Raw genomic sequence first — 27,250 nt, forward strand, 5'->3', positions numbered from 1 at the left:
TGAACAGATTTGTATGAAAACGCCTTCAAAGAAAATCGTTTTCATATGGTTGATCCTGAGACCTACATGCTGTTTCTTTGTATTTTAAGTGCACTTGCACTGAACTTTGAAAAACACACATGGATCGGGGGAGGATGTATGAATTGTCAGGGGATGGCTGGATGCGAGTTTTTTCTGTTCGTCCTGGTTTTAAGGGGACAGAGTGATGCAAAGATCTGTCTCTGTTAATCTTAAACTACTAGTGCTGGGTGGATGTGCAGCTCATCTAGACAAAAGATTATTCTAATGTTTACAAGCGGAAAGACCATGCATTATTATAAGACAATCATCTAATATTTAAAAATTAGAGAGCTTTTTTGCCAGTTATTCACCCTTTTGTAAGTATATTTGTGCTCAAATGCCATCAGTTGTTTTTTTTGTTGTTGTTGTTTTTTTATCAGTGTTAACTCAATAAGTTAATTTTAAATAATTTAAGATCTTAAAAATAGAATGAATTTTATAATTAAAATTTAATTGCAAAAGAATGTTTTTGAGAACTCATCGGCCCCCCTAAAGAACATTCTAGGAAAAGGGTATTTACAATAACAGCACTATTTGGGAGTTTGAAGATAAACAGAAGTTCTGGCCCATTACATCTGTAACAGTTGAACTCTCTTGTTCCTGATGGTGCCTTATGGTCCTAAGCAGACTACAACACAAACACACACATCTTTCCATCATGACTTTTGTGTGGTATTTATCCACCTGCAGAGGCTGTAAAGGTCCGCGTTGCTTCTATGCATTGCCTTCATGTGCGACTCATCCCATGCCTTCTGATAACACATAGACGGACAGAACGAGAGAGAGAGTGTTGGAAAACATCTCACTGGCATGAGCCGAGAGCACACGAGTATACAGGCCACCTTCGGCCTTGTGGGGGGAAAAGATCCTTTTCCTTCAGCAATAGCCAGGCCAAAGCAAACAGAGCAAATTAATAGAATAAGAGGAACACACTGAATGCACATTACCAGGTTGAACTACTGGATGTAGAATATCCCCTTAATATCTTATACTATTAAGTTGGCTTGAAAAAGCCAATTTACTGAAATGCTAGTTTTTCCTATTATGCCTCATTTTTGCATCTGAAGAAATAATCTAGCCATCCAGCAGCTGAGCTCTGTGAAAGAGTCATGTTTAGATGTAAACATGCTTCAGTTTTGATTGATGAAGTCTTTTAACGTTACGTTCTCTTTTTTTGCAGTTGTTTCCAGAGGTCAGTGCGTCAGACATGACCTCCTTGGTCATAGGATGAAAGCAAAGAGATTCTGTCTGTATTTTTGGAATCTGCATACAATCACGACTTATGTGGGACAAAATTTTTCCCCATTTGAATGTCAAACAGCAGTGTGGGGAAATGATAAAAGCAGGTTAACATTTCATTTTGTCCTTTTTGTTAAATGAAGATCAAATTATTGTCAATGCATAATAAAAAAAAAATAAGATAATGCTTAGAAAAAAATGTGGTTTGCTAGTTTTTTGCTATTTTTCAAATGTCCTACTAAAATATCCTGAATCATAAGTCACATGTAAATCAAGGTAAATGTTACTTGTAAATAGAATATTTGTATTGTGCAATGTGTTTTACATTTCTCCAATCTAGATGTATTTGTCAAACCAAAAAATAAAAGTTAGACGATCATTATGTATTTAGGATACATCAGATCCTAGCTATGAATATAGTAATTAGACATTAATTATTGGACAATGTTAGGAGACAAATTTAAAACTAGCATAACTGTACAAATCTACAAGAAACATCTTCTGATGGGATACAAAAGTAGCAGTGTAGTGAAAGATTAAAGCCATCGCTTCTCTGTTTTCTGTTATAATTTTCATAGATAAAAACTTTGATGTCCCACCCACTCCATGGGTTGTTGGATTTCTCCATCCTTGATGACTTTAATGATCAGCGTTGTTTTCCCTCTCTGTGCCCTTGTTTAATTTCCACTTCCTGCTTTATTCTTGGCTTAAACCAAACGAAAGACAGCTGTGCGGCGGAGCGAGGGGGCAGGTTATATGAGAGTCCTGTTTTAACTGGTTGTGGGAACCAGAGTGTGCGGTGGTGTGTAGCACTATCAATGTAAGGAGGCATGGCAGAGACAGCCTTGTTTCCGGCCTTCTGTATTTCTGGCCAGGTAAAAACTCTCCGGCCCAGGCTGCAGGCTCTAGACCACATCAAGTATTGTTTGGCAATTTAAATAATTACAAACTGCAAACTATATTAAAGCACAGCTCTATATAAACTACTATATATATACATTTTTACCTGCATACTTACAGTACTACATACTCATGTAAAGCAATATATACTATAAAGCAAATCTCAAATGCTTGATTGCTTGTATCATTGCAAAATATAAATGATTATATAACCCAGCTCTAATCTGCTACATGTGACTACAAGACATAAATATGTTAAGGTATTGTAAACATTAACATCATGATTTTCTGTGAAGCTGCTTTGAAACTGTGTAAAGCGCGCTTTAAAAAATAAATTGTAATTATACCCTGTAGCCAAAGTGTTACTAAATTTGACCATGAGCAGAATTTGTACCACTACATGTATAACATGAGAGAAAGTTTGTTTTTTATGCCTTTAAGGGTGATGCAGAAGTGTTGCTATTTGTTTACCGCACTTTTGACATCGAAGGAAGTGACTAAACTTTTATAAGGCAACAGGACCTGAAAAAATAAAAGGAGCTTGAGTAAATATAGATTTAGCACACATGCACTGGGAAGAAGTGAATTTCTAAAGACTTGGGGGCGAGGAAAAGAAAACAGCTGACTCATTGAGGGTTCAGTGAACTTCATATTTAAATATGGATCCTTTGTCTCTTTTTCATCTTCCTTTTCTTTCTTTTATTTTCGTCCACTTACAGAGTTTTTGATCAAATGCTCCAGCAAGGTCATTCCTTTATAAAAAGAGAAAGAAGAAGAAATATTTTGACATCCTCAGTTTATGTTGTCCATAGTGCAGTCTTGTGGAGAACTTGAAAGACTTTGTAACGGCTCCCCAGGGGAAGCTTCGACTCTGTGTCTGCTCTCTTCTGGCTTCTTAAAGGGGGGGTAAATGTGACTTGCGTGTCCCCTCACCTCCACAGGGTCACTGAGTTCAGGGCACAGGGTGAGCCCTAAACAGACTGACCCAGACAGGACATCTATCTCTACCAGAAGGTTCTGGAGACCGCAGGGACCTTCTCCCAGATGGGCCGAAGAAGAATCCACTCCCATAGCAGATGTTACAATAATGTAGCTGGATGTGGACGTTAAGTCTTTACAGGGTCTGAGCAGCTGTTTTTGAGAATAGTTACTTTATAGATCCTGGTCACCGATATTTTCAATATTCAGAAAGATGAATTTAGATTTAACCGTTCAGAGAAGCCATGAGAGGGGATTTGTGAATGGCAGTTTAGCAACTCAAGTGATGTCGCATTATTACACACATTCATACTTAATACTTTTTAGGGTCTTATTCAATTATTTATTTAAAAGAAGTACCTATTTAGAAAGTATGCGATTTTGGACGCACTCCTAGTATGAATGATTTGTTCGTCAGTTTTCTCAATGATCCTTTGCCCTTAGAGAGGAAAATTGTAATTAATTCTGACAACTCTCAGCCTGATTCTATCATAGCTATTATACTTTTGGATGAATTATCACTTTTTTAATAGGTTCGTTTTCCATTTCCTCTACAGTTAAACAGTTGGGTTTTACCTTTTTCGAATCCATTCAGCCATTCTCTGGGTCTGGCGATAGCACTTTTAGCTTAGCTTAGCATAGATCAAAGCATAGATCATTGAATCTGATTAGACCGTTGGCATGTATTTTTTCCTATTTAAAACTTTACTCTTCTGTAGTTACGTAGTGTAATAAGACCAACAGAAAATGAAAAGTTAGGAACTATACTCTCATTCTGGCGTAATAATCAAGGAACTTTGCTGAAATACCGTTTCAGACTATTTTCAGGCCCTGCGTAATATCACTGCGCCTGCTGCACCCATGGTACGGCAGAAAAGTTCCTTGATTATTACGCAAAGCTAAAAGCGCTAGCACCAGACCCGGAGATAGGCTGAATGGATTCGAAAACTGTAAAAAAAAACAACTGTTAACTCTAGGGGAGTTGGAAAATGAGCCTATTTTCAAAAAAAAAAAAAAAAAAGTAGAGAGTTTCTTTAATTTCCCATTAAAAAATTTTCAAACTAATGCTCAAAAGGAACAAAAAAAAAGTGTATTGTATGCAATTATAATTTCTAATGTCTTGCTTTATTAATAACTGGATTTGTTGTACATTGGTTTCATAAGATTCATCCAACATCTCAGAATTTCTCAACTTTTCGCAAGAATAATTCATTATTCATTAGCACAATTCTTTTTACTATGTAAAATGTCTTCCTTAATCTTCAGTATTGCTATATTTCACGTTACTGTTTAGAATGGAATATATTTTAAAGATTTTTTTTTTATTATTATTTATGATTCTGAAGTTTCTTAAGTTCACCCAAGGTTGGAATTATTTGATTAAAAGAAAAAGTATCTTTATCCAAATGAATGCATTCCTGCTTAATAAGTCATCATGTCTCTTAAAAAAAATAGTTTGCTGTGTTTGATCTTTTAAAACTGGTGTAGCTAGACACTATTGCTGTCTTGCACTGTTATGCATCACGATTATCAGCATGTGTGTGTGTTTGTTTACCCATACAACTGTTTACACCAATCATAGATAAAATGGAGATTAGTTCTCATTACCCATGACCCTTTGTAATGACAGAGGTGCCAGACAGACTGAGAGGTCTCCATATTTCTGTCTCTCTGAACTGTGGACGTACTGAAGACTGTGCAATGTCTTGGCTGGAGACGGAGAGGAACAAGGCCCACCTGTCTGTCTGTCAGCAGACCCTCAGCTCCTGCCATCCAGCCAGCCAAGACACAGTCCATTACACTCAGACCAGAGGCTTCTATATATCTTCTCTGTCTCATGCCTGTGTCCAGTTCTGTGGATGAGATTCCAGATCTCATTATTGCCCTCTTTTTCCAGTCTTCCACTCAAAACTAAGGTGTCATATGTTCACAGCATCATATGTCATAGATGAATGTGTGGTTTATAAAAAAAAGAAAAAGAAAAAAAAATGATATATACACACATAGAGCGGGGATCGAAAGTTTGGGCACCCCTTGCAGAATCTGTGAAAATATGAGTAATTTTCAAAAAATAAGAGAGATCATACTAAATGCATGTTATTTTTTATTTAGTACTGTCTTGAGTAGGATATTGTACATAAAATATATTAACATTTAGTCCATAAGACAAAAAAACTGCTGAAATTATTAAAATAACCCCACTCAAAAGTTTGGGAACCCTTGGTTGTTAGTACTGTGTTCTGTTACCTGATGATCCTCGACTGTCTTTCTGTTTTGTGATGGTTGTGCAAGAGTCCCTTGTTTGTTCTGAACAGTTAAACTGAGAACTGTTCTTCAGAAAAATCTTTAAGGTCCTGCAGATTCTTCAGTTTTCCAGTATCTTTGCATATTTGAACCCTTTCCAGCAGTGACTGTATGATTTTGAGATACATCTTTTCAGACTGAGGACATTTGAGGGACTCAAACACAACTATTTAAAAAGATTCAAACATTCACTGATGCTCCAGAAGGAAACAAGATGCATTAAGAGCTGGGGGGTGAAAACTTTTGGAATTTGAAGATCAAGGTAAATTGTACTTAATTTGTGTACTGGGAAACATACAAGTATCTTCTGTTGCTTACGAAGGGCAGAACTAAATGGAAAAAAAATTATATTTCAACAAAATAAGACAAATTTGGCCATCTTCATCATGTTCAAAAGTTCTCACCCCCAGCTCTTAATGCATCTTGTTTCCTTCTGGAGCATCTGTGAATGTTTGAATCTTTTTAAATAGTTGTTTTTGAGTCCCTCAAATGTCCTCAGTGTGATAAGGTGTATCTCAAAATCATAAAGTCACTGCTGGAAAGGGTTCAAATATGCAAAGATGCTGGAAAACTGAAGAATCTGCAGGACCTTAAAGATTTTTCTGAAGAACGCTGCTCAGTTTAACTGTTCAGAACAAACAAGGGACTCATGCACAACCATCACAAAACAGAAAGACAGTCAAGGATCATCAGGTGACCACACAGAGTATTAAGAACCAAGGGTTCCCAAATTTTTGAGTGGGGTTATTTTAATAATTTCAGCATTTTTTTGTCTTGTGGACTAAATGTTAATATATTTTATGTACAATATCTTACTCAGGACAGTACTATATAAAATATAACATGCATTTAGTATGATCTCTCTTATTTTTTGAAAATCACTCATATTTTCACAGATTCTGCAAAGGGTGCCCAAACTTTCGATCCCCACTGTATATATATATATATTTATATCAAAAATCTAAAATAAATAATACAAGATGCATGTACTTTAGAATTTTTTATTTAAATATTTGAAATTACAAACGATAACTATAATTATTAAAAAAAAATTAGAATATATTTTATTCTATATATTATGCTACTACTTACAATAGCAATAATAATAATTTATTATTATTATTTTAAAATAATTTATTATTATTATGTTTAAAACAGTGGGATTAAGACACATGAACTTAAGATACATAAGGTGCATTTTCTGAAAACAAGCATATTGTGCAAAATATTTTGAGGGGAAAAAATGATCTCGCTTTAGGAATGTTTAGATGTTTTGAAACGGAAAACCAGAAAAAAAATACTGATCAAGAAAAACAAAATTGCAGTGTGCTGGAGTATTCAGAATAGAGGGTTTTGTATTGGTACGTCACAGTTTTATCATGTTTGTGAGACCCACAGACACAGTCTGATGCTGGTCTTCGTGCTGGAAGACACTGAAGTAAATATGGATTATGCAAGACTGTCCGACAACATGTCTCACAATGAGACGCTTGTGACAGACTGGAAACAGTCAGTTCTGTTGCCTCCTTTTATTTGCACCCATTTTTTCCCCCTAACTCCAAGAAAGGCCATGATTTTTCACACAAAATTACTTTCAAAGAAGACAGCACTTTTTTTTTTTTAAGCAAACTTTCCCCAGTTTGTCCCTCTCTGTAGTTACTAAGGCAGGAGCGTGTGGGAGGCGGTTCTGTCATGCTCCTCTTGCTGCTGGTGTTGTTAGGTACCTGCGGCACAGCCCTGAGCTTCACTCAACTTCACTGCAAAGAAAAGCAGAACTTCAAATCCATCTGTTACTTACATCTGATGATCAGGGCCCTGACATCAGGTCTGCCTGTTTCACCCTGTAGCATCTCGATCAAGTCTTGAATATTTGATGTCAAATTGATATCAAGTTGACCCCTGGGGTATTCAGAATTGGAGAGTTGAGGGTTGTGTATTGAAAGAATAGTACATTGATTTTGTAATTGTATTATTATTATTATTATTAAACCAACACAAAACCAATTAGCTAATGGCGTAAGACAAATAAAGTTAGTACATGCTAATAATGTTATATATCTCAGAGTAGCAGCTTATTTGAGTGACACGTCCCAAACAGGGTGAAAACCTCTCATTAATACATTTTTTAAATAATCTACTTAACATAGCACTTAATCTCAGCCAAAGAACTGAAAAATATAAACCGATGAAAACCTTGACCTTGAATAATAAAATCCTAAATTCAAATGATTTCTTCTTAAAGGCGTTTGTCATGCCACATTCATATCAAACAGCGGACATGGTGCTATCAGAGTTCAGTGGTGAAGAGGACAAGCTCATCAGTCTGTACATTAAACCAATTTGTCTTTGAAACGAGAGAGATTCATGCACGCAGGTTATATAAGCGGTTCCTCTACGGCTCCTGTAGGCCTGACACGGAGGCCTTTATTAATAGATAACAGGATAGGAGGGGAAATCAGAGGTCATTAACAGATCTTCCCTCAGGCTCCAGACTCAAAATGTGCTTTGGGGTTTTTTACTTGGATCTCCTTTTAAACTTAACAGAGATATATTTAAAATCAAGATTATTTTCTGGGCAGAAATTAGTCTCCCATAAGGCAGTTTATTTACAGAAGATTATAAACATTTCTTCATTCTGTTGAGAAAATCTAAATAGTCCCCAAGAGCAGTTTTAGAGAAGTTAAAATAAGAGAGAGAGAGAGAAAACAGAACTGCATTCGTTTTCCTGTATTTCTTCTCAGCTGACATGAAAAGCACCTTCGGCATGAGACTGAAATCATGAGTTCAGCCTGTACTAGAGAGCTAATGGGCAGCTGCAAAAAACCTATACCCTACTCAAGAAAAACAGGCATCACACTGATGTATTTGGCCAGGAAAAGCAAGACTAGATTACCCAATGGTATTTTCATATGAGTGAGACAATCATTTCATCAGTATACATGTACTTCAGTGAATACTGATGATTTGTGTTCATGAACGTACACTTCAATGTAGGGTTCCTTGATGGAATATTCCAAGTTCAATACGTTTACAGATTAGCAGCAATTCTTAAACATCTGTTACACTGAGACGGTGGAAATGAATGGGGCCAACTTTAATTGTGTAAAAGTAAACACAGCTTCTATAGTTTAAACAAGACATAATATGATAACATGATTTTAGTGTGAAAACATCACTTACTAAACTTACTAAAGCTTTAAAACTCAAAAAATTCATACAAGAATTTGAAGAATACATTGCAAGTTCAACCTAACCTTGATCATTGCTTCTCGTAAGCTTGAGAATGAGGAAGCCAAATTAATTCTTGTGGTAATTGACAAATGCTGGGGGGGTGGGGGTGAAAAATTCTATACTATGCAACTACGAATTCAGATTCGCAAATATCGAATGCTGTCAAAAACAACGAACGGACAAGATTGAGACTTTATTGGATTTATGTGGAGTTTATAACACTAAGATAAAGGGCAGTTTACACATACAATTACAAACAAACGTGATTTGTAGGAGCAACATGATTACCTGTACAATATTTCATACATGGTTGGTTTGTGTATTCTCAGTGCATAGGCATTACACACAGAGCAACTGTTGCACAGCACAATAGTATCTGAACAGGCTGAAACGGAGTAAGGCTGTTTTCTTAAGAGACTTGAAAATAAACCGTGTTTACGTGAACGTAAAAAACCCTCTGGGGAGAAGAATGATTTCTAATGGAGCACGGCTGAAGTCCAAAGGGCCCCCTGCTGCAGGTCTAGCTGGACAATTTAGTGCACAGTACCACCCCATCTATCCGCTCACATGACGTGATGTCCTAACAGTCTTTAAAGCAACTTTCAACTATTAACGAGAGGCACTTTGTGGCAATCACAGGCATCATAACATATTGCACAAATCAGCTAAGAAAGTGTGATGTGAAACATATCCACTGGCACCTTCGATGACGTTTTGTTTTTCATGAAAGCTGAAAATACATTTTTCATGCTGCCTGTGAGCTCCACACACCCGTGCCACGTACAAGATGTCTGAAGGTCTGCGCAAGGTACTGTGGCTAAATTATCAAAATGTCTAGTGATGCATCTCATGTCGAAGAGACAATCTGAGGATTAAAAGGATAGTTCGTCATTTACTCACCCCTTCTGTGCTAAAAATCTCTTAAGCAATTTCACAAATAACTACTAAGAAACAGCATGTAACACAATGAATTAGATGTGAAATTAAGACTGAAATAGTATTTTGTCAAATATTCTTCAATGATTTTTATAGCATCATTCCAAACCTGTACGTCAAACTTCTATTTCTGTTGTCCATTTAATAGTGAATAGAGGAACTCAACTGACTTTCATTGTGAGGACAAAATCAGTTGAAACATTCTTCAAAATATCTTCTTTTCTGATCATACAGGTTCAGAAAGACACAAGGGTGAGTAAATGACAGAATATTTGATTTGAGTTCTTTCAATTGAAGTTCATCATGTGACACAAACCACTAAACATCCAAAACATCTCAGCGTATGTTTAGACTGGGGAATACCTGCAGAGGGTCTTTGCCAGAATGTGAATGAACACTTTCGTAAATAGAAAAATTTGATTCTATCGGGATGCAGAGACAATATTACTGTCTTTTCATTTCAACTCTTTTCTACTAATATTGATTGCTGTGAAGCATTTCCAAAAAAAAAAAACACTGGACCGCTGACTGAAACCCTGCAAAGACCTGTAACAGTGCAAATGTCTAGTACAATATGTTGCTCTATTATAGTAGCTTTAAATAAGTCAGTGCTTGGGCAGAATGGTAGGTATCAAAGCAGTAGAAGAGTAAGCATTGTCAACTTCAAGTAAGGCAAAGAATACCTCCCGTGGGCCCCGCCTCCTCCTCGGAACACAAAGAAAACAATATAAAAAAAAAATGAAGCTTAATTTTGGCAGGTTTTCAGTGATGTGATAAAATGTAAACAAAATGCGAATCCTTGATAGGCTTGCTTTTATTCCTGGATTGGTTAGTGTACAATCTCATAAAGGAAGGCCCAGTCTCCTCTTCATGTCAGGGAAACGTTTTCTTTCTCTAAAGGAAGGCGAGATGTACGGTGTGTGTAGTGGGCTGGTGAGAAGAGTGAAGCCTGAACGTTAACAGTACGAGAAAGGCAGCTTACTCACTACCCTTAGTGAAGATTCTTGCCCAAGAGACTGAGAAAGGTTTTTTTTTTTTCCTCTCTGTTTTTGGTCTGGCCACAGCCAGATGTTTAAAAAAAAAAAATTTGGCATGCTTAAAAGAAAATTATACATTTAAATATTCTGATATATAGGGCTTTAATATTTCTGAAGCAAGCACAAGACTGTGTAAAATCCGTAGCTGCACTATGCTCATTCCAAATGGAACAAGACCTGTTCAAGAATAAGAAGAAAAAAAAAAAAAAAAGGATCTCTAGCTAGTGAGGGACATCAAATTGTTGGAAACTAATTATGCACATCAAAGTGCGACTAACAGTTACGACACGCACCGAAGTGCGTTTGAATGCTTGCACCATGAGGTTCTTTACTCCGAAATGACTGCACTATACATTGAGTTTACGTTTAGCAAGCACCATTGCTGGATAAATGATCCAGATTTCATTAGATCATGCACGATAAGGCTACAAATATGTTATAGGGAGCCAAAGATCTGATGTCTGACACAGCCAGGAAGAAAGACAAACTATGTAAATGCTGTTGAAATGTAATCAAAACTTGCATCCAAGGTTGATACATTCAGAAAAGGGCTTCTCCATGTTGACATGCATTACACGAGATGCTGTACACCATCAAACCCGATCTGTCCAGAGATCGCTGTAGTGAACCACAGAGCCTTCCAGCAAGATTGATCCGTATCCCAAAAACATACTGAAGAAGAATTTGACCACTGACGCTACCTTGAGCCTTCAAGAAGTGAAACAGACAACAAAATCATCCTGTGAGAGCTGATTTGAACAAGTGCCAATTTTGAAAGGGAAACATATGAATTATATAAATGAAGAGTTGCTGAATTACTTTTTATAGATTAAAAACCCATCTGCAGAAGAAAGAGTGATGGCAATATCTCCTTCCCAAATACAATCAAATTGTAAATGACTTTAGAAACCCTTTTTTTTTTTTTAGAAAAACATTGTATACTATTTATTTAACAACATGGAAACTGATTCCAATAACATGCACACCTTCGATCAACATTATTGCAACACTGGTTTCCCTGTTGTGTTGTGTGTATATTTGCATTAAAAAAAAATTATAATAATACATGGTGGAGCTAAATATTGTGTTTTCTGCCAAGGTGTCATGTAGTTTAGTAGAATCATTACCACCTCCGTTCTAGTAGTGGTACTGATGAAAGCAGACTAAGGGCTAGTTTCCACTGCACAACAGAGCCAGACTGACACATGGCGGCCTTCCAGCAGCATGAGAAGGGTTTCACAGTAGGTAGGACAGACTAGAGAAGGACTGACATGGAGACATGAATGCTGATTAAAGCACTGGCCTAGGGTTCAACGGGTTGATGAAGCAGCGAATTATGATCTCCACTGAATTTCTCCCATAAACGATCCCCCATCCTGAGTGGGTTTCCTTTCTTGTGTTACGGCATGAACATGTATTTACATAATAGCTACTGACGCGGTTTTCCACAAAACATCAGTGTTGATACTTCATGGAGCGGGGTGAATGAACAAAAGAAAAATTTGGTCAGCATTTTTGTCCCTACATCTGGTGCATATGTGTGACGTGTGTCCTAATTCAGCTTGAAAAAAAAAAAAAAAGTACTTGCTTTCAGTTCATATTCAAGTTTTCTCCTTTATACAACTCTATTACATATGGTTTCTTTTTTCTTCCCATAAAAATATTTCAAACTTTAGTAATCTGTTCTTCATCATACTGATCATTTTCAGGGTCCGAGTCTGTTGTGTCCGAATACCGGTAAAGGTCCGGTTCATTATCGCTAACATCCGGGGTTACAGACGTAGAAGTGCTGGCTTCCGAGTTGGATGGTTCCTCCACTGTTTTTGTGAAGTACAGATTTACCTAATGGGAGAGAAAAAATAAATAAATAAAAAAAGCGCACATTTTAGTCATTTGAATATTTGTAGCTTTGAACATTTGACCTTTGAATGAGCATACCACCAGTTTAACACTTTAAAGGGTTAGTTCACCCAAATACTAAAATTATGTAATTAATTACTCACCCTTATGTCGTTCAAAACCCGTAAGACCACCGTTCAGCTTCAGAACACAGTTTAAGATTTTTTAGATTTAGTCCAAGAGCTTTCTGTCCCTCCATTGAAAACGTATGTACGGTATACTGTCCATGATTAGAAAGGTAAGAAAAGCATCTTCAGAGTAGTCCATGTGACATCAGAGAATTTAAAAAAATTTAGAAAGTAAGAATTTTTTGAAAGCATCGAAAATACATTTTGGTCCAAAAATAGCAAAAACTACAACTATATTCAGCATTGTCTTCTCTTCCGGGTCTGTGTGAGCGCGTTCACTACAGTGTACTGATATCTGGTTCGCGAATGAATCACTCGATGCAACCGGATCTTTTTCAACCAGTTCATCAAATGGAACTGAATCGTTTTAAACTGTTCACGTCTCCAATAAGCATTAATCCGCAAATGACTTAAGCTGTTAACTTTTTTAATGTGGCTGACACTCCCTCTGAGTTCAAACAAACCAATATCCCGGAGTAATTCATGTACTCAAACAGTACACTGACTGAACTGCTGTGAAGAGAGAACTGAAGATGAACACCAAAAGATTGACTCGTTCTTGAGTAAAGAACCGGTTGCATCGGTTTTCGGATCACCAGTAGTGATGGGAAGTTCAGTTCTTTTCTGGGAACCAGTTCTTTTGGACAGTTCGATTCAATAAACCTGTTGAAAAAAAAACGGTTAACTGATTCTTTTGCGCTCAACGTAATGACGTCATTTGCGATGACATCATTACGTTGAGCGCAAAAAAATCAAGCCTTCGGTTTACCTGGGCTCATAACAATAGCACAGAATCAGTTCAGAATCAATCATCAAAAGAATCAGTTCGGTTCAGACGCTCTGTGTGTCAGTCTGCTTCACGCTGAATCACACATGCACAGTATCATCAGCTCCTCGGTTCTCGAATCGGACGCGTCTGACAGAAACGGTTCTTTACTCGAGAACGAGTCAATCTTTTGTTTGTTTTTTAGGTCGGCTCTGTGTTCATCTTCAGTTCTCCCTTCACAGCAGTTCAGTCAGTGTACTGTTTGAGTAAATGAATTACTCCGGGATATTGGTTTGTTTGAGCTCAGAGGGAGTGTCAGCCACATTAAAAAAAGGAACCGTATAAAACCATTCAGTTCGGTTTGGTGAACTAGTTCAAGAAGACATCGAATGATTCGTTCACGAACCGGATATCACTAAACTGCAGTGTTTTGAATGCGCTCACAACAGACACGGAAGAGAAGACAATGCTGAATAAAGTTGTAGTTTTTGCTATTTTTGGACCAAAATGCATTTTCGATGCAATTCTAACGGACCCTCTGACATCACATGGACTTTTTTGAAGATGTTTTTCTTACCTTTCTGGACATGGACACTTTACCGTATCTAAAATATCTTAAACTGTGTTCTGAAGATGAATGGAGGTCTTACGGGTTTGGAACAACATGAGGGTGAGTTATTAATAACATAATTGTGTGAACTAACCCTTTAAATGAACAGCAATTGGAAGGCGATGAGCAAAATTGCTTAACACACCTTGAAGTTTGGAGAGAAGTATCTGTTGGCTTTATCCTTATTGGCTTTATCCAAGTTGTTCTTGGCTAAAGTCAGGATTAGATAATCCTTATCATTCTCTCCCCGTTCTGTGGTTTGGTTTCCATCCAGTTCCTTCACTAAACCTCCATTTTCAACCTTCTCTGAGCTCTCATCTGGTCCAGGGACGAAGAAGGTGTTCACCCAGAAGTGAAACATCTTATCCTGGTTAACAAAAACATATAAAAATAAGCTAAGATTGAGGAGTGTAATACAAAAGAAAACAAATCATATTATAAGATAAGGCTTCTATGCATGCTCATTTCGGTAAATTTTTCCGACCAACAACCGCTCCTTGTTATCCAAACATTAACTATTAACTATTACGATTCTAAAAAATAAATTTGCATTAAATAAAAATACAAATAGACGAGATTGTGAATTGTGACACATACGTTAAATTTAACATGCAAAATTTTTACTGTTGCTCTGGGTTGATTTTTTTTCCCATGGGTTAATAAATATGTAGGATATAGCATACCTTATACATACAGCAAGCATTAAATAAAATACTTTTAATACTTTTTAAACCATTAAAACTAATCTGTCAAGATCTTTACTTTCGGTTAAGAAATAAACTGTCATTAGAGCATCCCTAAAGGCTTCATTTAAAAAAGTTTTTATTTGTATCTCTCTTTCACAATACAAATTATTTCAAAACAGCGTTTCAGAAATTCATAATGTTATCGTTTAGAACAGCCTTATAGTCCATACTGAGCAATTTGGTGTTGAGCAATAGGACAGTTTACAAGGAAATAAACAATTAGTCAGTTGAGATTTGCCTTGTAGTGTCTGTACTGATGCCAGACTTAAAGACATAATTAAGAATCTCAGATACAGCTTGTGGTTTACACCCAACCCTTTCATTAAAGTATTTAAGTCAATATATAGTTTTATATAGAGAGAGAGTGAGAGAGAGAGAGAGAGAGAGAGAGAGAGAGAGAGAGAGTGAGAGAGAGAGAGAAATTACTATATGGTTATGTAACATTAAGCTCAATGTCCAAAAAAAAAATAACTACATAATTATACACCATTACTGTGCTACATAATTACTCAACCTATGATAAGATTTTTGTCATACAGCCCAACCCTGTAAGAAGTCATTCTGGCACGGATTCCAGACTCATTTGTTATGAATAATCTTATCTTTTGCTTTAATCAAGTTCAAAATAAAAGTTATAATAAACTGATATTAAGTACTCATTTGTATTCATTCATTTTCATTTCACTCCATTTGTAGCATTAAGAGCACTTTTATCACTAAATATGATTATATTATTTCTAAAAAAAATTATAAACCATAACACTCCATATATTAAAACAACATTTGGGTTGAATTTCAAGTAGGAGCACTATATTGTGATCTATACTGATACCATGATATAAATTCTTTAAACTTTAATAAGATTTAGGACATACCACCCAACTCTTAGTAAAACATTTTATAAAAAACTGCATGAAATTCTGAAGTAAACATGTATCTTAATCTTCACTCTTAACTAACATAAAAACATTACATTGACTACTAGATGCAGCAATAAAGTAAAGAGGATCAATGATGATCTAGAAGAACACTTTAGGCTGTTTGGGAACTCACACGTACCTTTTTCAGCATCTTGTTTTGCTTGTGGAAGAACTCCACCTTGATGTCTCCGCACACAGGCAGTGGCTGAGGAAAATCAAAGTACATGTACTTCTCCTCTCGCCTTGTGTGCACTGGATTAGATGTGTGGATTTTCACTTTCAGTTGGTACACAACAAACTGAGGATCTGCAAGATAAATCAATGTGTAATTGCTCTACCAGCTTTGTGCAACAGAACCAACATTTTTCAATAAGCTTATGCATATCTGTTAACATAAAACAAAAAAGCATAGAGGAAAACAACAGGATAGAAACAGCAGAAATGTTGATACAGAAAAGACAAAATAACAGTGCCACGCTAAGGGCCCTATTCTGAGAACAGCTGACCCTGGACCACGCTTCCCATCTCCCTCAAACGAGGCTTTACGAACGACCACCAAAAGTGGAGTTAGGGGCATTTACTTCTACAAGGCAAACACATTTTACAGAGCAACACTGGCTAGGCTAACAGAACTGAAAATGAGAAACATTTTAGAAAAAGCTGATGTTACCCCAATGCCAATTGGTTTTTCTGAACCCATGTGGAATCTGCTCACTCTTGCTTTTTACAGCAGAATCCCCTTGGAGAAAAAGAAGGAGATTAAAAACTGTCCAGTGGCCTGGCCAGAGCAAGAGCAAGAGAGGGCACTATAAGGGGAAGAAACATTTAAACAGAGCTAAAACACAACACACACACTCATGCAACACAGCTTTTACAGAGCTGGACTGGGCTGGACTAAAATATTAATGGCCATTTAGGACTATGTTGGAAACCATAAGTGCAACACCACCGGGAAGCCCTTTAGTTGTGAGGTACACTCTAAAATCACACATCACAGACATTACAGATGTCTTGGTCAGTGTCACCAAGAATGTGTTCAGAATAGGGCCCGGAGGAGGTACAATCAGAGACAGAGAGACATGGATGCTGCAGCACCACTGGACAAACTCGCACTCCAAAGTAAAGACTCTTAACATGTTCCTGCCACTTTTCTTTAAAGATGTCAAAGTTATTTGGCTAAAGCACATATAATACCCCTGGTAGTACATTAGGTACATCTGGATAAAGGTTAAATGTCTAGGTGCAGAGGAAAAGACAGGAGTGTGAATTTGTAGGGAAGAATTTGCAGCAATTTAAGCAAAAAGGAAAGCCACGAGCAGCTGTGAACCCTGCCTATTAAAGCAACCTCTCGGCAGTTATTATACAGGAGAAGGAAGTGTGTGTGTGTGTGTGTGGGGGGGGGGGGCTGGGGGTGTGTTAATGTCGGAGCTGATCTGACCTCAAGTGGATGCCACAAAATCACACGTATAAATGAGGGGAAAATATTTTTCAATGAAACCACAATGACTTGTTATAAATCTACAAGGTTGTTCATTTATGGTATATGCATCTGTTGATGACATCTGCAATATTATTCCAAATACATTTTAAAGTAATCATTTAACACAATTCTTGGTTAAAAAAAACACATATACATACACATATATACATATATATATATATATACATATATATATATATATATATATATATATATATATATATATATATATATATATATATATATATACACACACACACACATATTGTGTGTGTGGGGGTGTTTATGTCAGAGCTGATCTGACCTCAAGTGGATGCCACAAAATCACACGTATAAATGAGGGGAAAATATTTTTCAATGAAACCACAATGAATGGTAAGGCCAAGTTACACAGGATGTTAAATTAAAATAAATGTTTGTTTTTTTATTGTTTTTTTACACATTACAAAATGCTGGTCTTTCGAATCAATTTCTATTCATTAAAGGATCTTGAAAATAAAATAAGTTATATAAAGCAGCACAACTGTCTTCAACATTGAAAATGAGAGATGTTTCCTGAGCTCCACAGACTTCTTAGAGTGTACTCTGAAGGATCGTGTGACACTAAAGCACATTTCATAATTCAGTTATAAAACAGCTACAGAAAATGATGATGTTAATGTTAGGAATACCTTAATGCCTAACTGTCTACATTTAGAAGTTCAGAGCTGGGCAACAGAATAGAGATCGATTGAATTGGGTGTGATTTACCATGTGCATCTCATTGAAACACACTCCTTTTAGACTGGCACATCCTATGTGAAACTGCCAGCAGTTAGAAATGCATGTGCTCATGTCGCATCTGTATGGGAACCACTAATGCTTACGAGGGCCTCCAATTCACCCATCCACCATGTACCAAGTTAAAACGAGAGTTTTAAACATTGCCAGTTACATATAATTTTAGAAGAAAATAAATCACAAAAGGTCAAAAAGTCCATATTTTTCAGAGCAGACACATGCAAGATGCAAGTAATACCTGGTTTAAACACTAATGTGTCTCACCTGAGCACGTGAGATCAAATAGCCCGCAACGGATGACAATACAAAGCATAAACAACACTGCTAGAAAGGAAAAAATATATATAAGAAAGAGCTCACTTACTGCAAGTCCCTCCACTGAACATAGGCACGGTCTCAAACACCATCTTGTGAAAGAGCAAGGCCACAGGTTTGTACTCCAGCTTATTCTTCAGAAGGTAGCTATAGTAGTACACATATCGCCTCTGGCTGGGAATAGTTACTCCCTGTGATAAAAGCAAACCTGTAGTGTTAATGCAAACATCTTCTCTGCGGCCTCAACACAACACAACACATTATTAACAAACCCTTTAAAAGACTTGTTATAAATCTACAAGGTTGTTCATTTATGGTATATGCATCTGTTGATGACATCTGCAGTATTATTCCAAATACATTTTAAAGTAATCATTTAACACAATTCTTGGTTAAAAAAAACCCACATATACATATATATACACACACACACACACATATATACATATATATATATATATATATATATATATGCAGTTAAAGTAAAATATTGTTTCTATAAATCAACATCTTTAAAATCATTCATTTTATATTTCGCCATTGCTTTTCATTTCAGTAGGTCATTTGCAATGCTTCATAGGATTGTAGATCTTTCCCTTAATAAAGTACACAGTCTTGTATGGTACCTTTGTCTTTTTGATTGATATTAGAATTTTTTTTTTTTGCTTCAAATCCAAGTTTGTAAGGTTGTGATTCATCTCGTAGCTGCTTGGTTTGATTCTTGGTATACAACTCTTTAACAAAGACTTTAATTCTTTATGAGAAAAATACTGTCGGAACAAAGGCCAGTAAAAAAGTGGATGGGCACTGAATACTCGGGGGAAATGATGTAGGTCAGTAGATCTTTATCCACCAGGACTTACATTTTCTTATCATCGCCGTAATAACACATATGCCCACCTACGTAAGTACACATCAGCATGGACTTTAAAAATGTATCAAAACTTTAAACCTTGTGATTTACATTTCTATACAAAATATATACGTCACCTTCTTGTCTCTGGTTCTAACTTCACCATAGAAGTCCAGAGCCTCTTGTGCTTTTTTGAATTTGCCTCGGTGTAACAAGTATGCACATATCATGACACCCGTACGTCCCTTTCCAGCTTTGCAGTGAATGGCAGCCACATGATTGTCATTTTCACTGAGCCACTTATCCAAATCTTCACAGAAAGGTTTAATAAGTTCTAACTGAGGAGGATTGTGATCCTCAAATGGATACTGTGCAACTGCAAGAGAAAATAAAGGGTTCATCAAGACCTTCATTACAACATTTCAAAACCATCTATAAATGGCAGATTTAAGCAATTCAAGTAGCTTACCTCTGCAGTTAAATTTGGCAGTATCATAATGTCTTTCCGCACATCTAAACAATACAAAAGAAACAGATGAGTACAGAAGTTCAACACAACACATTTCTGCATAAGAACTTTGAAACAATGCAAAAACCAACAGAACATTCACAGCTAAATAAGAGACCTATGTGCAATGACAATGCCCTCCATTCACAATGTTTAAACAGCTTGTTTTTCTTTAATATTAAATTTAACAAGATTGCAGCTTGTCTGATTTTAACAGCAAAATGGAAGAAATGTTCTAGCATGTTCTAAATGGCATTTTACAGAACTAAAGTTATTTAAATACACTTACAGATTATATATCTTGTAATGATTTTTATGCTTCAAATCCAAGAATCTGCAGAAAGAGCACAACAATTACTTTCTCAGACAATCCTCAGACAATCAAGGTTGATTTTGGTTAAAGGAAGAGTTCACCCAAAAATGAAAGTCTTGTTCATTTTCAAAACACAAAGATATAAATCAAGAAACCAGACATTTCTGTCACTCCATTGAAAATCCATTCCACCAAATGTTTGATGCTTCAAGAGATTCTGCACCAAAATTGAGAAGTTCAATACAAATTTATATTCACACAGAAATATTGATCAATGCACACGGTTATTGCGGTCACAAATCACGGTTATGAAATTTGGCTGATGGTTAATTGTCTAAAAAGTCACGGTTATTGAGATTAATTGTTTGTTTTATGGATTTGGCGAATTAGAGAATCGACTGATCCAACACCAGCGCTTTTGTTTTTTTTTACACCACTATAGAATATCAAAACTGTGTGGAACTAATGATCATTCTTTTTTTAAAACTCTTTGTTAATCATAACCCATTAAATACTATCTAGCTCATTACAGAGAAAACTAAATTTGAATAAAAATATATAAACTATGAAATGAAACTAGCTGACTTTTAGAATTTAGCAGCAAAAATAATATTGTGAAAAAATCTTTGGTGCTGCATATTATACAATTTAATCATGTTTATTCTGTTAACTATTTGTATTCTTACAAAATACATCCATGAAAATAAGATAGAAATAATGAGAAAAAGAAAGGCTTAAAATAATCTTTCGGTCTGCAAAACTTTGGTCATGTGAAATGCTTCAAACAGAGGGCACAAAGCTCTTATGCACATCCAGGGTGCAGAAAGTTGCACTTGAAGCAGAAATGGAGTCGCAGTGCGCTGCACTCCACACGGTACAAACAAAGAGAAGAGAAATGAGAGCGCAATGAACTCCAGCAAGATGTCTTTTTGTGCGAATCAGAAACCAGACCTTTATCTACACATCAAGTATTATAATGGGAACATATAATTTTGGAGAGAGTTCTCCAGTGCTGATGGTCATAACTGAACGAGACAAGCTGTTTGATTACTGAGCGGAGAATAACTGACAGCTGCAGCAGAAGGAAGATCAATTTCTGTAAACTTAAATTTAACAATGTAAATACAATTCTGTCCCTCACATAAAGATATGGAATGGCTTCAGATGATATAGGCTATACAGTGCATGAAAACCAAACTGGTGCTCATCTATTTCTTTTGGTGTATGACTCCCCATTGTGCCGTATAAAAAGCACAATAATCAGTTGTTAGATCAAATAATCGCGATTTGACTTATTTAATTATCGCGACAGGCCTAATAATAATCAGCCGTACCTGCTTCAAATGTGAGAACAAACCTGACTGGTTCTTGCAGTAGATCAAATGTGCTTTCCTGACATTTACCTGACATTTCCTGAAAACCTCATTGCTTCTTCCATTTACAATATTTGATGTGCTTTATCCATTAGCATTGATCAATGTTTATATATGAATAAAAATCGAAAATTAAACCTTTCACTGTAAAATAAACCATATTATAAAATCATATTATAAAGTGATTATGTCTCAGAAAATTTTTATAGATTTGTTTCATATACATACATATATTTTTTTTTTCACAATAACACTCTGAACTTTTAGATGTGTCAATTTTGGTGGAATGGCAGGATGATGATCTCACAGGTTCTGTGTTTAGAAGATGAACTGATGTCTTATAGGTTTTTTTACATAGATTGTAAAAAAATGCTAATGACCACCCTTGTGCACACATCTGTTCATTTAGAACAAGGTTAATAATTTCATGTGTATACTAGGGCTGCAATAAATTATTTTGATAAACGATTAATCAAACGATTATTAGAATGATAAGCCATTTCAACCATTAATCTTTGATCGATTATTCAAGTTTTGAAATTAGTTAAAATATTGAGTTCTACATATTCTAACTGAAAAAAACTAAAATTAATCACTTCAGCTCATGAAAATGTCAAACAATTATATTACTATCATTCAATTACAATTATTACAATAGAAATAAATGTATATGGCTCACAAAATCAGATTATAGATATTCTCATTTACCATTTAATTAACTGTATGAAAAAGGAACTGACCAATTCATCATTTTGACTTCTTTTTTAAGTTATATGAATATGGAAAAAAATAAAAGGCAAGAGATAAGTTTTATTTTTGGTCAACTATTTTATACAGACCTTAATCGCTCTTAAAACACTTTATAGTGTTACAATAATCAAAGCAGTCCATAGCTAGATTACGCTTTAATTAAAAAAATTATTTAAAGTAGTAATGCTAACTGAAACTGTGACACTGACTCAGTTTTATCATGTTTAATTCTGCAAAGCTGCTTGGTTTAAAACAATCTAATGTATAATGTGCTATGCACATAAATGTGACGTGACTGGACTTTACTGAAGTGCAGAACTGCAGAGCTGGTGCAAACCTCCACATCGCTATGATCAGATGCTTGTCGATAACGTCAACTAATCATTTTAGCCCTTCTGTATAGGCATGTGTTGTGAATTAGGTGAAACGTTTTTGAGAAGTTTGAATGTGCATGTAAACACAACTCGTATGTGCAATTATTAGTGCTTGTCACTTAGGACCTAATGTCTAAACAAAATGTGAGAACTGTGATTGGAACATAAAACCATTATTTTAAACATTTTCTGCACAATCAAGGCTAATATTTAAAGTAAAGCAATTGAAATCACAAAAGCATTTATTCATATGACTGTGAAATGGCATACTGAATGACACAGTCTAACATTAGTTACACATTTCACTGCAAACTGATAAAGCTGTGCAACAGGTCATTTCAGAGGTTTTAAATACAGTGTGAAAAGCCTATAGCTGTAAATATCACAGCAGATTTGTTCGTTTTTGTTTTTTTTTGCCACAACATGGGTTGTAAATGTTAAAAGAGACTCACAGATCCAAGTTATACTGACAAAATTTCTAAAGAATATAAAAAGCAAATACTTACCGCACTACATCATCTATGTTGTTTCTGTAGACACCTTCAAGTCTTTCAGCTGGAAAGCCCATAGCTATGATGTTCGGATAAATATCTAGACAGCAGAGTTAAGGAAATCTAGAGACTCTTTTTAGGGAAACTGATATGGACGAGAAAGGAAAAAACAACAACACTACAATCATCTGATTAAATATGAACCCATTTAGAAAGTCCACTGGCTCCTGGCCTTACACAATTGTAACAACTAGTAAAACACATTTCCAAAACGCTGAGGCAAGGTTGTTGAACAATGCAGAGCATTTAAATGATGGCACAAGGAGCAGGAAAAGAAAGAAACACCAAGCCCCGGTTTAAGTGGAGAAAATTAGCGCTTTACTTTTTAGTTGTGCAATGAGAGCTCAGATAACAGGATTCTGGTTAATATAGAACAGATGGCTCTCGCTGTAAGAGACCAATGCATAGACCTCTAACCCAAAGGGCCACACAGGGGCACTAAATAAATCACACTGTGCCTCAGCCCAGTCTGGAATTACTTTCCTTCCTCACCTTTCCATAACGAGTGCATCACTTCTTCAGTCCGACATACATATGCAGGCCTTTCTAATCAAAGATGATCTAATCAGACCCTGAAGTGGCAGACAAACTGTTGGCAAAGCAATTATATCACAAAGAGACTCACAACTGTTTAAATCAAGTCTGGAAAATACAACAAAATATTAGATGTTAAATCTACCTTGTTAACTTTATGAAAAATGCTCTTTAAAAAAAAAAGAAAAAAAAAAACGTATTGGTTAGATGACGGTAAGCAACGTCGTCTTGTGTTCTCAAATGGTGTAGCATGTGGTTCTCACTTCTGGAAAACTTGACATTTCAGCAAAGAAGAAAAAAAATTTTTTTGACTGCTATATGGATACGAGCTCAGAAATTATGTGATTCTGATAAGCCATAAAAGGTCTTTAAATGTTTACCATCTAAAGCGGTCTAAGAAGTCTAATAAAGTAGACTTTTTCACTAATTTCCCATGACAATCATAATTAAAAGTATTTTTAAATGTCTAAAAATATCCACATCTCCATGAAACAGTAAATATGCATGTAAAATATATATATATATTTGGTCTTTAATTTTAATGGTTCAGTGGCAAGAAATTTTTTTTGATCCTTAAAGTCTGAAACACATTGACAAATTTACTTGCATCCAGTAAACACAGATCATAGTGATTTGGTCAAACTCAATCAATCCAGATATTTTATCAATAACACAAATGCATTACTCTTTTAAAAATGCCATACACAAGCAAACAACTAGATATGAATGTGATGCACTGACACTGAGACAGTCTCATGTTATCAGTAACGTGAAAAAGAGTCTGAAAGAATGAAATCATTCTCCATATTTATCCTTTGAAACTTAAAGAATAGAGTACTACATTCCACTTCAACACAGTGTGTGTTTTAAATACAATGAGTCCATGGCATTTCGCAATGCATGAACCCACACACCATCGAAGCCCCTGCAATCAATATCCATGCAATCAATTCATTCACAGGCCACTCATGTAATACACTAGATTTAAAGCAAAACTGCATCCTTGTTTAGTGTAAATACACTTTACATTTCAAAATTCTTCATGAAACATCCACCAAGGCCTACCAGATTCCTAAAGCCATTGTTATAGTGCTATACAGAGAAATAAATGCACCTCTTCAATGATTTGATCCTGCCCTCTAACTGTCCTTCCAGCCCTGTATCTTAGTGTTTGGTAAACCTGCCTTTTTGTATATTACAGGACAACGAACAGGACAGTGAGGTGAACTGGACTACATCTAAACGTCAGGTTTGGTTTTAATGTTTCATCAGGAGCATCTTCAATAACACTGAATACTGCTGAAATAAAACAAGCAATCAAATCACTTATTCTTTGCACTTCATCTGCAATGATATAATGCACCTGAATAAAAGCAATCACAAAACCATCAATGCACATGCATACAATACCTGTGCTTGAAAAACACAAATGACGTTGACACACTGCACATAACTGTGAGCAGGCATCAGTGACGTTTCTAAAATACAGCGCTACATAGGGAGTCATTTTTAAAAGGACTGCACGAATACCTTCCTGCGAATACGAAAAAGACACAGCCTACTTCAGATATTAAAGCATTTCCTTTTGTACGCAAGCGTGTGAACCGAATCATTTATCGTCAATCAAAACTACACCAAACTGAGCACGAGATGTATGTTCTGCGAGCAGCTGATGCAATTGCTCTTTGTGTGACACTGCTTGTGCATTTCATCTAATCCATCGCATTACATAAGACAGCGAGACCTCTACGCGACGAACCTTTGTTTTAAATCCCCAAACTGCAGTTTTTGTGCAAAAAGCCTCAAGTGGAAATGAACGCGTTTTGTGTGCTAGATTACGATTAGCAGTCAGTCGATGGACCAGATTACATAAGGGAAAATAATGACATTTTACAAACTAAATGGAGCTACTTGAGTTGTAGACTGCACATGCAACTTGCCCAGAACAACTGAAATAAATGCGCGTGCGGGCTGTTGATCCTCTGTATGTTCGTTAACCTGGTTAAATTGAGAAATTATATGAATCTAAATGGCGCTGGCTACGACTTGATCCAGCCACAAATAATAATAATAGATCTAGATCACGCCAAACTCCAGTCGCCGACTAGGTGCCAGTGACAATAGTTTCTGCATCAAAAATATTATATATATATATATATATATATAAACCTTTGTATTCTCTGATGAAACATCAGAGATATCCCGATTTAGAACAAGATACAAGCCATTACCTTCACTGCAGACATTGGTTTCTACACAATAGACAGAACAGGGACATTTGATTGATCAAAGAGGATACAGGTCAAGTCCAAGTCGAATCCATCTTCCTGGTATCTATTTTTGTTTCGACTGACAATTTCTTTTATGATCGCAGCCATGGCTGTGACAGGAGTTTTTAAGGTGTTTAGTGTGTGAGAGAGTATTGTTGCTTTCGGTCGATTAATACCCTATTCGTTTCGCAGTCCCCCTGCTAGCTAGAATGGAGTCTGCTGTGGCTCTCTCATCAAGGGCCTCGCTCCAAACCACCACAGGCCCGGCTTCCAAAATGCCCTCCTCAGCTCAGACGAGCCCCGGTTTAAAAGATAAGCAAGGTCCCACGTCTCGAACTGCAGAATTTCTAGAGCACGACAAGTCTCTGGTCGCACCGTAGCCGCCGTGGTTGAACGGAAAAGCGGAGAGAGGGTCCTCTCCGTGCACTTCCACCTCAAGAACGGTTGTCAAAGCCCCGCTCGCTGGCGCTCAGCTCGCGTTCCGTCTAGCCGCTAGCTTCAACGGCTAGCGCGCTAGCTCGTCTACCCATCCTTAAAAAAATAAAAGCCATCGAACATTGCAACAATCCGCGATGTCCAAATTCCAACACATGAAATTAAAGATGACAGCCTCCACCAAGAAATTAAAAACTCGATATTTAAATATCACATAGGAGCGGTATCCAGTCGGATCTTTTTCCGTCGCTTCTCCTCTGTTACAGTCTCAAACTTCCATCATGGCTTCCCATTGAAAAAAAAGGTGACGTTCAGTCAACATATTCATACGCTGTGTCAAGTAGTTCCACGAATGAAGTATTGTATGAATATACCAATGCTTTTTCTGTATTTCAGTATATAGATACACACATTATTAAATATAAATATTTAACTGTTTGGACGTTAAATTAAAACATTAAATATTAAACTTTTTTAGGTACAGCCAGCGGAAGAATACAGTCAGAGCACAAACGACTACTTTTGGTTCCAGGGTCACGTGTGTACAGAAATGAGGGAAGTATCCAATATTTTATATCAGATTTCAAGTCAGTATGTAGGTATTACAGACCAGAGTTCTCGTTTCTTTATTTTTTCTTTCTTTTTTTTTTTCTTTTTTTTTTTTTTTTTTTTGAAAGAATTGTTTACTGGTCTGAACCATGGTGACTTCAAATAACAACCTGGAATGTATATATTTGAAACACTACTGTATACGATGAAAAATATCAGAATGCGTGTACTAGTTACCCTCCTCAGCAATGCCTCAACTAGCCTGCAATAGAAGGCAGGAAATTGCTAAAATGCTTACGCAAGCAGAAAAGTAAGTTACTGCATAAAGGCGCAAGCACATCATTTGGTAATTATAAAGAAATGACATAAATTAATTGCGCCAGCGATTACGCAAATTTATTTAACCATGTA

General features: G+C 36.2%; 1 protein-coding gene and 1 long non-coding RNA gene across 3 annotated transcripts in view; one reads left to right on the forward strand and one right to left on the reverse strand.

Moving 5' to 3' along the window:
- Positions 1–2,552, forward strand: part of LOC113056220 (uncharacterized) — a 28,657-nt gene extending 26,105 nt beyond the window's left edge. Inside the window, exon 3 of the long non-coding RNA XR_003277675.1 lies at positions 1,241–2,552. This is a non-coding gene — a long non-coding RNA (uncharacterized LOC113056220). The remainder of the gene's footprint in view (positions 1–1,240) is intronic.
- A 6,340-nt stretch (positions 2,553–8,892) lies between these two features.
- On the reverse strand, positions 8,893–26,591 carry LOC113056221 (phosphatidylinositol 3,4,5-trisphosphate 3-phosphatase and dual-specificity protein phosphatase PTEN-like). 2 transcript variants are annotated; one of them, XM_026222821.1, is made up of 10 exons: positions 25,885–26,591; positions 23,007–23,091; positions 19,980–20,024; positions 19,652–19,695; positions 19,320–19,558; positions 18,379–18,520; positions 16,425–16,493; positions 15,894–16,060; positions 14,234–14,455; positions 8,893–12,527 (listed from the first exon to the last, which is right to left on the reverse strand). In XM_026222821.1, exons 1-10 carry the CDS (start codon positions 25,961–25,963, stop codon positions 12,351–12,353), a joined length of 1,269 nt encoding a protein of 422 aa, XP_026078606.1. In that variant the 5' UTR covers positions 25,964–26,591; the 3' UTR covers positions 8,893–12,350. The 2 variants fall into 2 exon arrangements, with proteins under 2 accessions (XP_026078606.1, XP_026078607.1); XM_026222822.1 differs by lacking the exon at positions 16,425–16,493.
- Positions 26,592–27,250: the final 659 nt, after the last annotated feature.

Source organism: Carassius auratus, chromosome 37 (genome assembly GCF_003368295.1).
Source record: "Carassius auratus strain Wakin chromosome 37, ASM336829v1, whole genome shotgun sequence".
Classification (NCBI taxonomy): Eukaryota; Metazoa; Chordata; class Actinopteri; order Cypriniformes; family Cyprinidae; genus Carassius; species Carassius auratus.